This window comes from Cherax quadricarinatus, chromosome 58 (assembly GCF_038502225.1).
Source record: "Cherax quadricarinatus isolate ZL_2023a chromosome 58, ASM3850222v1, whole genome shotgun sequence".
Taxonomy (NCBI): domain Eukaryota; kingdom Metazoa; phylum Arthropoda; class Malacostraca; order Decapoda; family Parastacidae; genus Cherax; species Cherax quadricarinatus.
In genome coordinates this window covers 4,712,977-4,727,882 of record NC_091349.1, presented here as the reverse complement: position 1 = coordinate 4,727,882, position 14,906 = coordinate 4,712,977, and the positions used below count along the sequence as shown (strand labels likewise).

The 14,906-nt window shown below is 42.8% G+C and overlaps 1 protein-coding gene across 2 annotated transcripts in view; it reads left to right on the top strand.

Annotated features, from left to right (window-relative positions):
* LOC128698104 (protein Wnt-4) overlaps positions 1 to 14,906 on the top strand; it is a 584,955-nt gene that overhangs the window by 566,598 nt on the left and 3,451 nt on the right. For both annotated transcript variants that reach the window (XM_053790215.2, XM_053790214.2), the window contains exons 6-7: positions 9,440 to 9,538; positions 12,287 to 12,493. In XM_053790215.2, the coding sequence (XP_053646190.2) occupies positions 9,440 to 9,538; positions 12,287 to 12,493 (306 nt within the window). The remainder of the gene's footprint in view (positions 1 to 9,439; positions 9,539 to 12,286; positions 12,494 to 14,906) is intronic.

The window sequence follows — 14,906 nt, the reverse complement described above, 5'->3', positions numbered from 1 at the left end:
TTTCCTACATACTCTAACTTGAGCCTCACTATCCTCGTAAAAACTCTTCACTGCTTTCAGTAACCTACCTCCTACACCATACACTTGCAACATCTGCCACATTGCCCCCCTATCCACCCTGTCATACGCCTTTTCCAAATCCATAAATGCCACAAAGACCTATTTAGCCTTATCTAAATACTGTTCACTTATATGTTTCACTGTAAACACCTGGTCCACACACCCCCTACCTTTCCTAAAGCCTTCTTGTTCATCTGCTATCCTATTCTCCGTCTTACTCTTAATTCTTTCAATAATAACTCTACCATACACTTTACCAGGTATACTCAGCAGACTTATCCCCCTATAATTTTTGCACTCTCTTTTATCCCCTTTGCCTTTATAGAAAGGAACTATGCATGCTCTCTGCCAATCCCTAGGTACCTTACCCTCTTCCATACATTTATTAAATAATTGCACCAACCACTCCAAAACTATATCCCCACCTGCTTTTAACATTTCTATCTTTATCCCATCAATCCCGGCTGCCTTACCCCCTTTCATTTTACCTACTGCCTCACGAACTTCCCCCACACTCACAACTGGCTCTTCCTCACTCCTACAAGATGTTATTCCTCCTTGTCCTATACACGAAATCACAGCTTCCCTATCTTCATCAACATTTAACAATTCCTCAAAATATTCCCTCCATCTTCCCAATACCTCTAACTCTCCATTTAATAACTCTCCTCTCCTATTTTTAACTGACAAATCCATTTGTTCTCTAGGCTTTCTTAACTTGTTAATCTCACTCCAAAACTTTTTCTTATTTTCAACAAAATTTGTTGATAACATCTCACCCACTCTCTCATTTGCTTTCTTTTTACATTGCTTCACCACTCTCTTAACCTCTCTCTTTTTCTCCATATACTCTTCCCTCCTTGCATCACTTCTACTTTGTAAAAACTCCTCATATGCTAACTTTTTCTCCCTTACTACTCTCTTTACATCATCATTCCACCAATCGCTCCTCTTCCCTCCCGCACCCACTTTCCTGTAACCACAAACTTCTGCTGAACACTCTAACACTACATTTTTAAACCTACCCCATACCTCTTCGACCCCATTGCCTCTGCTCTCATTAGCCCATCTATCCTCCAATAGCTGTTTATATCTTACCCTAACTGCCTCCTCTTTTAGTTTATAAACCTTCACCTATCTCTTCCTTGATACTTCTATTCTCCTTGTATCCCATCTACCTTTTACTCTCAGTGTAGCTACAACTAGAAAGTGATCTGATATATCTGTGGTCCCTCTATAAACATGTACATCCTGAAGTCTACTCAACAGTCTTTTATCTACCAATACATACATATATATATATATATATATATATATATATATATATATATATATATATATATATATATATATATATATATATATATATATTAAATAATATTTTGTTGACGTGAATTTTATTTCACCAGTATTTATTTATTTTTATCCGGCAGCTCTAATTGGTGATATTAAAGAATACAAGATCTGGTGTGCATATGCCAGGTCACGACTGTGTGTACTCACCTAATTGTGGTTGCAGGGGTCAAGACTCAGCTCCTGGCCCCGCCTCTTCACCAAGTGCTACTAGGTCCTCTCTCTCCCTGCTCCATGAGCTTTATCATACCTCATCTTAAAGCTATGTATGGTTCCTGCCTCCACTACATCACTTGCTAGGCTATTCCACTTCCTGACAACTCTATGACTGAAGAAATACTTCCTGGAGTTTACCTGGAGAGAGTTCCGGGGGTCAACGCCCCCGCGGCCCGGTCAGTGACCAGGCCTCCTGGTGGATCAGAGCCTGATCAACCAGGCTGTTGCTGCTGGCTGCACGCAAACCAACGTACGAGCCACAGCCCGGCTGGTCAGGAACCCACTTTAGGTGCTTGTCCAGTGCCAGCTTGAAGACTGCCAGGGGTCTGTTGGTAATCCCCCTTATGTATGCTGGGAGGCAGTTGAACAGTCTCGGGCCCCTGACACTTATTGTATGGTCTCTTAACGTGCTAGTGACACCCCTGCTTTTCATTGGGGGGATGTTGCATCGTCTGCCAAGTCTTTTGCTTTCGTAGTGAGTGATTTTCGTGTGCAAGTTCGGTACTAGTCCCTCTAGGATTTTCCAGGTGTATATAATCATGTATCTCTCCCGCCTGCGTTCCAGGGAATACAGGTTCAGGAACCTCAAGCGCTCCCAGTAACTGAGGTGTTTTATCTCCGTTATGCGCGCCGTGAAGGTTCTCTGTACATTTTCTAGGTCAGCAATTTCACCTGCCTTGAAAGGTGCTGTTAGTGTGCAGCAATATTCCAGCCTAGATAGAACAAGTGACCTAATATCTCTGTGACTCATCTGAGTCTTCAACTTCCAATTGTGACCTCTTGTTTCTGTGTCCCCTCTCTGGAACATCCTGTCTCTGTCCACATTGTCTATTCGACGGAGTATTTTGTATGTTGTTATCATGTTTCCCCTGACCCTCCTGTCCTCCAGTGTCGTCAGGCCGATTTCCCTTAATCTGTCTTCATAGGACATTCCCCTTAACTCTGGAACTAACCTTGTCGCAAATCTTTGCACTTTCTCTAATTTCTTGACGTGCTTGATCAAATGTGGGTTCCAAACAGGTGCTGCGTACTCCAGTATGGGCCTGACGTACACGGTGTACAGTGTCTTAAACGATTCCTTACTAAAGTATCGGAACGCTATTCTCAGGTTTGCCAGGCGCCCATATGCTGCAGCAGTTATCTGGTTGATGTGTGCTTCCGGAGACATGCTCGGTGTTATACTCACCCCAAGATCTTTCTCCTTGAGCGAGGTTTGCAGTCTTTGGCCACCTAGCCTATACTCCGTCTGCGGTCTTCTGTGCCCTTCCCCAATCTTCCTGACTTTGCATTTGGCAGGGTTAAATTCGAGAAGCCAGTTGCTGGACCAGGTGTCCAGTCTGTCCAGGTCTCTTTGAAGTCCTACCTGATCCTCATCTGATTTAATTCTCGTCATTAACTTCACATCATCTGCGAACAGGGACACTTCTGAGTCTAACCCTTCCATCATGTCATTCACATATACCAGAAATAGCACTGGTCCTAAGACCGACCCCTGTGGGACCCCGCTCGTCACAGGTGCCCACTGTGATACCTCATCACGTACCATGACTCATTGTTCCCTCTCTGTCAGGTATTCTCTGACCCATTGCAGCGCCCTTCCTGTTATACGCGCCTGATCCTCTTGCTTCTGCACCAATCTCCTGTGAGGAACTGTGTCGAATGCCTTCTTGCAGTCCAAGAAGATGCAATCAACCTACCCCTCTCTCTCGTGTGTTACTTCTGTTACTTTATCATAAAACTCCAGTAGGTTTGTGACACAGGATTTGCCTTCCATAAATCCGTGCTGGTTGGCGTTTATACTCTTGTTCCGTTCCAGGTGCTCCACCACTCTCCTCCTAGACCACCTTGATCAACATAACTTCTGGCTTCTTGGGTCTTATCATATCTAGTCTTGAAGCTGTGTCTTCCAAGTCATTCCACTTTTCAACCACCTTAAGATTAAAGAAATACTTCCTGACATCACTACGACTCGTGTCTTCAGCTTCCACCTGTGTCACCTTGATCCTGATCCTCTTAATTTAAATAATCTCTCACTATTATCCCTGTCAATTTCTCTTAAGATTTTGTACGCAGTAATCATGTCTCCCCTTGTCTTCTCTCCTTTAAGGTCGTCAGGTTCAGTCTCTTCGACCTCTCATCATAGTGCTTCTCTCTCAATTCTGGTACTAACTTGGTTGCAAACCTTTGGACCTTTTCAAGTTTATTCACGTGCGTGACCAGGTGTGGGCTCCATGCTGGGGCAGCGTACTCAATGACTGGTATAACATAGGTAGAATATAAGGTACTGAAGGATTCTTTTTTCGTGTTCCTGAATACTATTCTGAGGTTTGCTATTCTTCCAGATGTCATCGCTATCATATGGGTTTTGTTCAATTCTGGTGACATGCTTGGTGATATACTCACCCCCAGATCTCTTTCACTCTCTGATATCTGCAGTTTCTTTCCGCCCATGGCGTACACTGTGTCTAGTCTGCCGTCTCCTCTAAAACACATGAACTTATATTTGCTTCGATTGAACTCTAGCAGCCACTTGTTTGGTCACATCCAGAGGTCTCTCTGGAGTTTATCGCTGTTCTCTCCTCTTGTTCTTCTCATTAGCTGTACATCATACACAGTGACACATAGGACTCAATTCCTTCTGGTAGGTCATTCACTTATATTAGGAACAGTAGTTAGGTACTCACTCCTGTTCTGATATCTCATCCTTTTCTGCTACTCTCTGCCATCTGTCATTCAGGTACTCCATTACCCACTGGAGAGCTCTGTCTTTTAACTTTGTTTTCTAATTTTTGGACTAATGTCTGGTGTGGTACTGTATCAGATACTTTTCTACAGTCCAAGAAAGTGCAGTCCACTTAATCTTGTCTTTTTTGTTTTATTCGTAAGACAGAATTTACCATCTCTAAATCCGTGTTGATCTTTTGTAAAGAATCTCCTTTACAAGACCCCCGATGTTCTTTTCCTTACTATCTTCTCCAGAACTTTTGACTATATGCATGTTAGAGACTGCAATTCAGGGCCTCTTGTCTGTCCCCTTTTTAAAAAATGTGGACCATATTTGAGATCTTCCATTATTCTCGTGGATGTTCTGACTGGAGAAACTAGCTGAATATCTTTCCTAATGAGTCACATAGATGTCTCGCCCCTTCTCTCAGCACCCATTGAGATATGTTATCTGGTTCTACTGTTTTTGTTACATTCGGTTCCTACATTAGTTTCATCATTTCTACTTTTGTTGTGTCGATACTTTCGAGTACTTGTTCGTCTGTTTTGTCTACACTGCCTTCCAGAAGTTCTCAACTTTCCTATGTTAAAACATCTTTGAATCTTTTTGCTAGGCTCTTCACATACATCTCTGCCATTCTCCATCATAGTTCCGCTTCTAGTTCTTGCTTATTATTTTCTAGCTTTCCTGATTTTCTCACTTTTTTTTTTTTTGCATTTTTGAATTATGCTGTATTTTCTTTAATTTCGCTTGCTCCTTCCCTTGGACTCTGCAGTGTGTGTGTGTGTGTGTGTGTGTGTGTGTGTGTGTGTGTGTGTGTGTGTGTGTGTGCTCACCTATTTGTGGTTGCGGCGTCGAGTCACAGGACCTCGTCCCGTAGTCGCTACTAGGTCTACTCTCTCCCTGCTCCAAGAGCCTTTGTGTGTGTGTGTGTGTGTGTGTGTGTGTGTGTGTGTGTGTGTGTGTGTGTGTGAGTGAGTGAGTGAGTGAGTGAGTGAGTGAGTGAGTGAGTGAGAGAGAGAGAGAGAGAGAGAGAGAGAGAGAGAGAGAGAGAGAGAGAGAGAGAAGACTGCGGCATGTACTTCTTCCAGCTAGTCGTTCTTCACTACTGTTCCATCTCCCTGGTAGCTTTTTGCTAGCCTCCTTAGCTTTGTTAGCCGCTGAGAGACTGACGTGGGAAGGGAATCAGTTGTGGCATATTTAACTCTCCTCCGGGATGAGCTGTCAGTAAGCCACACTCCTCGCCTCACTAAAAAAACGTATTAGTTCTTGAAGAGGCAAGCCAAAGTTTGCTCCAGCGGGAGGCGCTGCTGGGGTCGACGCACGTGGGGGGAGGGGAGGTGGTGGTTTTTACCACCCTCTGAGAGGTGTCTGGTTTCCTCCTCTGGGGGAAACCTTATTTCTTGGTTCCTCGAATTTTCACGGTTTCTTGGAAGGCTTCTTGGAATCTTCCAGGTTTCTGAAATTTTTCCCCGTTCTTAGAATCTTCCCAGTTCTTGAAATCTACATGATTCTTTAAATCTTCCTTATTTTTGGAATTGTTCCTGATTCTGGGTATCTTTCCCATTCCTGGAATCTTCCAAGTTCCTGGCGATCTCTCTCTCTCTCTCTCTCTCTCTCTCTCTCTCTCTCAGGTAGCAGGCTCATACACACCTCCACTCTCAATATGGAGTACCAACATGCACCCACCAGAGTTACTGAGGCTCCTCTCATGTTTTCCACACACAGATTTACACAGCAATATCTGCGCCCTACAGGGTTTAGAGCAGCCTCGCATGCACTTTTCTATTAAAAAACTAGGAGAATATAGGTAGCTAGCGTGTGCGAACGGAGGCTCGAGTCTTCCACCACTCACGATGTAAATCTTTTTCAATTGCTTTCCTGCTTGTATTTTTCCCTGTGGATTTATTTTCTCCCGTCAATAGTTGTCTATCCTCATAGAATCTGTTGTATTCTGTTGTTGTTGAGGAAGCGTTAAACCCGTGCGGGTCTTTCAGCGCCAGGAGGATAGAGGCTCGATCCTTCGTCTGCTCACCGTCGTTTGAAGTCTTTGCCTCGTCAGTACCTACATACATTTCAGTTCATAATAATATCATTATGTTGATGCAATATTCTCTTAACTGTGACCACAGTGCCCTTGTTTTTCCACTGGGTAAATTTATTTTACACATTCTCTCACTCCAGTATGTTATGGTAGTGCAGATTTGCCACCAGACCCTCAACTACCTTCCAGGTATATATTATCATATGAAATGCATGATAATATATGTGTACATATTTAGGGCTCTACGACGTTCCTAGTAATATAAATACTTTATTGACTCTATGGAGGTCGTAAACAGTTTCTGGATGTGCTCCAGCTCTCTCACCTGCTCCGACAGAAGCCGACAACACTGAACAAGTGATCTGAAAAGCGTCATTATTGGAACTATTTCCCTTATTTTGAAGGTTCTCATTATTCACCCCGTCATTTTCTTGGCTTTCATGATATTTGCCTTGTTGTGTGTTCTTCCTTTCATTTTGGTGATCTTGCGTTTTGTATATATTATCTCTCTTCAGTTCTTCATTCTTTCCATAGCTCAGTAGTTGGAACTTGTCACCACTGAACGTCGTTATTCTCCACTACCCAATGGAAGACTTCGTCTATATATTCCTACAATTTTTTCGCGATCTCTACCGAGGAACCACGAGAGGCAGGAGGAGCTTAAAGCTATTAGTGAAATTGAAAGAAATTCAAAATATTTCTTTTCATATGCCAAAAACAAGGAAAATACCACATCTAGTATCGGGCCCTTACTCAGACAGGATGGGACTTACACAGACGACAACAAGGAAATGAGTGAAATATTGAAATCCCAGTACGACTCTGTGTTTAGTGAACCACTAATCGGTCTGAGGATCGACGACCCAAATGATTTCTTCATGAATGAGCCTCAAAACTCCATAAATGTATGCCAGATTTCCGACATTACCCTAACTCCGATAGATTTCGAAAAAGCCATTGACAACATGCCTATGCACTCAGCCCCGGGCCCAGACTCGTGGAACTCTGTTTTCATTAAGAACTGCAAGAAACCCCTTTCGCGTGCCCTAAGTACACTATGGAGGAGGAGCTTGGACATAGGTGAAATTCCACAGTCACTTAAAACAACGGATATAGCCCCACTCCATAAAGGTGGCAGCAAAGCATTAGCTAAGAACTATAGACCAATAGCTCTGACATCCCACATCATAAAAATCTTTGAAAGAGTGCTAAGAAGCAGGATTGCAAATCACCTGGATTCCCAAAATCTGCACAATCCAGGGCAACATGCGTTCAGGGCAGGTCGCTCCTGCCTCTCACAACTACTGGATCACTATGACATGGCCTTGGATGCACTGGAAGAAAATCAGAATGCAGATGTAATATACACAGACTTTGCAAAAGCATTTGACAAATGCGATCATGGCGTAATAGCCCATAAAATACGTGCTAAAGGAATAACTGGGAAAGTGGGGAGATGGATCTTCAACTTCCTAACAAATCGAACACAAAGAGTAGTGGTCAACAGAGTTAAATCGGAGGCTGCCATAGTGAAGAGCTCTGTTCCACAAGGCACAGTACTCGCCCCCATCTTATTCCTTATCCTCATATCAGACATAAACAGAGATATACACCACAGCACCGTATCATCTTTTGCGGATGATACTAGGATCTGCATGAGGCTGTCATCTGCTGAGGACGCGGTTAACCTCCAAGAAGATATAAACAAAGTTTTCCAGTGGGCAACGGTAAACAATATGATGTTCAATGAGGACAAATTCCAACTACTCCGTTATGGAAAACTGGAGGAGATAATAACTAGAACAGAGTATACTACTGACTCCGGCCATACAATAGAGCGGAAAAATAATGTAAGGGACCTGGGAGTAGTAATGTCTGAGGATCTCACTTTCAAGGATCACAACAGTGCCACGATCGCACGTGCAAAGAAAATGATAGGATGGATAATGAGAACTTTCAAAACGAGAGATGCCAAGCCCATGATGATCCTTTTCAAATCACTTGTTCTCTCTAGGCTGGAATACTGCTGTACATTAACATCTCCATACAAAGCAGGTGAAATCGCAGATCTAGAGAGTGTACAGAGATCCTTTACTGCACGTATAAGTTCTGTCAAGCACCTTAACTACTGGGAAAGCTTGGAAGCACTTGACTTGTACTCGTTGGAACGCAGGAGGGAGAGATATATCATAATCTACACTTGGAAAATCTTGGAAGGAATGGTCCCAAATCTGCACACAGAAATCACTCCCTACGAAAGTAAAAGACTGGGCAGGCGATGCAAAATGCCGCCAATAAAAAGTAGGGGCGCCATTGGTACACTAAGAGAAAACACCATAAGTGTCCGGGGCCCAAAACTGTTCAACAGCCTCCCATCAAGCATTAGGGGAATTGCCAATAAACCCCTGGCTGCCTTCAAGAGAGAGCTGGACAGATACCTAAAGTTAGTGCCGGATCAGCCGGGCTGTGGCTCGTACGTCGGACTGCGTGCGGCCAGCAGTAACAGCCTAGTTGATCAGGCCCTGATCCATCGGGAGGCCTGGTCATGGACTGGGCCGCGGGGGCGTTGATCCCCGGAATAACCTCCAGGTAACCTCCAGGTGATTTTCATGTTTATTTTGATATTATCCGCAAATGATGTGTAACCGTGGCAGGTGTTTTTATCAGGCAGCTATGAGGATAACAGAGTACAGGCGGCAGGGCCGTGTTCTGGGGTACCGAGCTTCTTTGTTAATGCTGGATTTTGCTATGTTGTTGTAATGCGAGGCCTCTGCGGTTAGGCTAGGCCACTGGTCAAACTACGAGATCTACTACAAATGCTCTGCCATCATCTGGTGTGTCTGTCGTGATGGAAGTTATCACCAGTTATGAGCGAAATAAAAAAAGGAAAGTTTGAAGTCTATCTCGTGAGTCTTCTCAAGTTATTAGCAAAATGAAAAAACGGAAAGTTGGAGTTAGAATAAATGATTTTTTTTTAGGGAACCACTTTTAAATGTTCCCTTCGGGTCTACCAAATAAACTTTTTTGTTTTCCTTCCACAGCTGATTGAGATGAACATGCGGGTTGAGTGTAAGTGTCACGGAGTGTCTGGTTCCTGTGAGCTCAAAACCTGCTGGAAGGCCATGCCCACTTTTAGAGAGGTACAGTTTCTGTTTATCTCTCGCATATTTCCTTTAAAATATTCCTATAATACTTATATATATATAATATATATATATATATATATTATATATATATATATATATATATATATATATATATATATATATATATATATATATATCTATATTACATGCACGAAATGGTTAATGATGTTACTTGAATTTAACTAAAACTCTGAGGATACTGAAGCTCACCGTATTCTGTACAACTATTCTGAAGCTCAGTGTGTTTTATACAACCGACTTGAACAGTCCCATATTCTATACAACTGCATTGCTTAAATAAATGACTACAAATTATTCTAAACAACGGCATTTATGTAAATCCTCTTTCTTAATGGCAAGTTTGGCAACGTTACAGTTCATCAGGTGGTCATGGGTATTACTGTGAATAACAAAGGCATTACTAACACTGCCAGTACAGCAGGCACGGGTAAGTCTACCTGCTTATCCCATATATATTTCCTAACATCCTCTCCGTGGTATGACAAACTCCAGCTTAAGTTTCAACTAGACTTGTGGGTTTCTTGCTGGTTTTAGTAGCCGCTTTAAAATATGCACTTAAGGAGAGCACAGGGGATATTATTAGCTACCTTAGAGTTCGGAATAACAAATCTTTGAAAGGATCGGTCAAGTTTTGCGATGCTGGTAATGCACACAGCACCACGTCTCTAGTAAGTGATGATACGAGATGGTAAAGTGTGGCTTATTGAAAACCTGGTGAATGTAGTCACGTTCCATCTTAAGGTGGTCAAGGCTACAAACGAGATGGTAAAGTGTAATTCAGGGAAGTCCTGGTGAATGTAGTTACATTCCTTATTAAGGTGGCTTAGGCTACACACCATACACGCTCTCACATAATATCCGGCGACAATTCCGCTTTCCGTCTTCTTGCGGTTAAAGTGAGAGTTTGTAAAGTTGTCTGTGTTAGTTGGCTTCCTGTACACTTTAAAACACAATTTTTTGTTCATCTACACACGAGCACATGGAGGAAGGGAAGTGTCTTCATATTCTTCTTCAAGTGTGAATTTAATGGAAGGCTCAGTCGTGTTGTGTCTCTGCTAGAGGTAGATGATTCTAAGCCTCCTGGCTGCTGTTGGGAGAATATCATCCACACACTGATGTAGGTGGGTGATGCTGAGTTTCCTAGCTGCTGTGGGGAAGATATCATCCACACACTGATGTAGGTGGGTGATGCTGAGTTTCCTAGCTGCTGTGGGGAAGATATCATCCACACAATGATGTAGGTGGGTGATGCTGAGTTTCCTAGCTGCTGTGGGGAAGATATCATCCACACACTGATGTAGGTGGGTGATGCCGAGTTTCCTAGCTGCTGTGGGGAAGATATCATCCACACACTGATGTAGGTGGGTGATGCTGAGTTTCCTAGCTGCTGTGGGGAAGATATCATCCACACACTGATGTAGGTGGGTGATGCTGAGTTTCCTAGCTGCTGTGGGGAAGATATCCACACACTGATGTAGGTGGGTGATCCTAAGCCTCCTGGCTGCTGTGGGGAGAATATCATCTACATACCACAGCCACGTCACATTGCTGGGAGTGATGAGGGTGAATTTTACCTCCTGCAGATACCACATGTACAGGTTAGTTAGTTGGTGCTCCCATTCCAGTATCAAAGTTATACCAGTACATTATTATTATTATTATAATCAAGGGGGAGCGCTAAACTCGTAGGATTATACAGTGCATGTGGGGGGATGGGAGGCATTCAGGCTCAATTCAGGGAACTGGAGCACAGATCCTATTCCCTAGATCAAGAGCCCCTCACTAACGTCAAGGAACCTCCCTCGAGGGGTATGCCAGTACAGAGAATTACAGGAATAGTCGGAGGAATAACCACGACCACGTGATGAAGTGGAGCGATGCCAAAACTATCAAGGAAGAGAATTTACATAAACACCCTTAGAGTTTACGACCATTTGTCTTAATGCAGTTGTTCAGAACAAAGGATCAACATTACAGATGTATAGAACACGAGAGCATCACTACAAATCTACAGAACACGAGAGCATCACTACAAATCTACAGAACACGGGAAGCAACACTACACATGTACAGAACACGGTAGCAGCACTACACATGTACAAAACATGGGAGCAACACTACACATGTACAGAATACGGGAGCAACACTACAGATGTAGAGAACACGGGGAGCATCACTACAGCTGGACAGAACACGGGAGCAACATAGATGTACAGAACACGAGAGCAACAACAGATTGCCCCCGTAATATTTTTTCTGTATTGATTAGATATTTAATTTTAATTATCTTTTAATATTTGCTGCAGATCTACTACATTTGTTTTTATTATCTTCCCCTATAATATTCCTGAGATATTGTGATTAGATTGAGACCTCAAACCTACAATACCTTGAACGACGTAGAATAAGAAGAGATATTACTGAAGTGTGTGAGTGGAAGACAGGTTTAAACAAAGGATGCTGAGAAGATTAAAATGTATGAAGAACACAAGAAAGTACTGTTTAGCAATAGAGTTGTAGACGAGTGGAAGTCTACCAAGGTCACTGAGCCTAACAATTTAGCTAGTTTAAAACTAGGTTTAACAAATATGTGAAGGTGAAGGGATGGATATGAGACGAACTTGGCTAACATGGACCAACAAGCCCCTTCTGCTTCTCCATTCTTACCTTCTTACAACATAATCTATCTTCAGATTACCTAATCTCCTTGCCAATCTTCAGATTGGAGAGATCCTCAAAGAGAAGTTTGACGGAGCCACGGAAGTTCGCGTCAAGGAAGTTTCCGGCCGAGCGGAACTAGAACCTAATAAGCAATATTTCAAGAAGCCAACTGAGGTGGACTTGGTGTATGTGTCGTCGTCTCCCGAGTACTGCGACTATGATATCAACAGTGGCTCGCTAGGTACCCACGGTAGACGCTGTAACAAGGTGAGCATGATATCAATTGGTTTGCAAAGTACCCACGGTAGACGCTGTAACAAGGTGAATACGATATCAGCTGGTTTGCCAGGTACCCACGGTAGACGGTGTAACAAGGCGAGTACAATATCAACTGGTTTGCTAGGTACCTACGGTAGACGCTGTAACAAGGTGAGTACAATATTAACAGTGACTCGCTAGGTATCCATAGTAGACGCTGTAACAAGGTGAGTACAATATCAACAGTGACTCGCTAAGTACCCATAGTAGACGCTGTAACAAGGTGAGTACAATATCAACAGTGGCTCGCTAGGTACCCATGGTAGACGCTGTAACAAGGTGAGTACAATATCAACAGTGACTCGCTAGGTACCCATGGTAGACGCTGTAACAAGGTGAGTACAATATCAACAGTGGCTCACTAGGTACCCATGGTAGATGCTGTAACAAGGTGAGTACAATATCAACAGTGACTCGCTAGGTACCCATGGTAGACGCTGTAACAAGGTGAGTACAATATCAACAGTGGCTCACTAGGTACCCATGGTAGATGCTGTAACAAGGTGAGTACAATATCAACAGTGGCTCGCTAGGTACCCATGGTAGACGCTGTAACAAGGTGAGTACAATATCAACAGTGGCTCACTAGGTACCCATGGTAGATGCTGTAACAAGGTGAGTACAATATCAACAGTGGCTCGCTAGGTACCCATGGTAGACGTTGTAGCAAGGTGAGTACAATATCAACAGTGGCTCGCTAGGTACCCATGGTAGACGCTGTAACAAGGTGAGTACAATATCAACAGTGGCTCGCTAGGTACCCATGGTAGACGCTGTAACAAGGTGAGTACAATATCAACAGTGACTCGCTAGGTACCCATAGTAGATGCTGTAACAAGGTGAGTACAATATCAACAGTGGCTCGCTAGGTACCCATGGTAGACGCTGTAACAAGGTGAGTACAATATCAACAGTGGCTCGCTAGGTACCCATAGTAGACGCTGTAACAAGGTGAGTACAATATCAACAGTGGCTCGCTAGGTACCCATGGTAGACGCTGTAACAAGGTGAGTACAATATCAACAGTGGCTCGCTAGGTACCCATAGTAGACGCTGTAACAAGGTGAGTACAATATCAACAGTGGCTCGCTAGGTACCCATAGTAGACGCTGTAACAAGGTAAGTACAATATCAACAGTGACTCGCTAGGTACCCATAGTAGACGCTGTAACAAGGTGAGTACAATATCAACAGTGGCTCGCTAGGTACCCATGGTAGACGCTGTAACAAGGTGAGTACAATATCAACAGTGGCTCGCTAGGTACCCATAGTAGACGCTGTAACAAGGTGAGTACAATATCAACAGTGGCTCGCTAGGTACCCATGGTAGACGCTGTAACAAGGTGAGTACAATATCAACAGTGGCTCGCTAAGTACCCATGGTAGACGCTGTAACAAGGTGAGTACAATATCAACAGTGGCTCGCTAGGTACCCATGGTAGACGCTGTAACAAGGTGAGTACAATATCAACAGTGGCTCGCTAGGTACCCATGGTAGACGCTGTAACAAGGTGAGTACAATATCAACAGTGGCTCGCTAGGTACCCATGGTAGACGCTGTAACAAGGTGAGTACAATATCAACAGTGGCTCGCTAGGTACCCATGGTAGACGCTGTAACAAGGTGAGTACAATATCAACAGTGGCTCGCTAGGTACCCATGGTAGACGCTGTAACAAGGAGAGTTATAAACCTTGGTAATAACTGATGAAATCATGTAGTTTAAGAGGACACGTGAGCAAACACTAGGACAAATTTACTAGAAAATGTATCAATCCTGGGACCTATAACCTAGTGTTTGGTCATTTTAAACCAAGACGAGCTACGTAAAGAATTACCGTAAGGGTACGTACGTTCCCCCGTCTTCTAATAACACGTACATTTTTCTACTATAATCTTCCTTGTCTATAATTACTATCGCATTTGCTTTGTTCCGTAAGGTGAAGTCCAGGATCTTTCCTTAATTCATGGTATAACTTATTAAATCTTTGAGGACAAATGTGTTATATAGTCCCAAATAGGTAAAATTTGCGATTTTGGCTTGAATAGCAACGTTCTTCTTGCCGAATAAGGCAAGCAAAAATTTATGTATGCAATAATTTCGCAAAAATCATTCTGTTTGTTTAATAATAAACAAACACAATGAAATATATTTTTTCGTTAGGTTCAGAATGAATTTTTGCGAAATTATTGCATACGCAAATTTTTGCTTGCCTTTTTCGGCAAAAAGAGACTTTCTATTTAAGCCCAAAATCGCAAGTTTTACACACACACACACATATATATATATATATATATATATATATATATATATATATATATATATATATATATATATATATATATATATATATAATTTACAC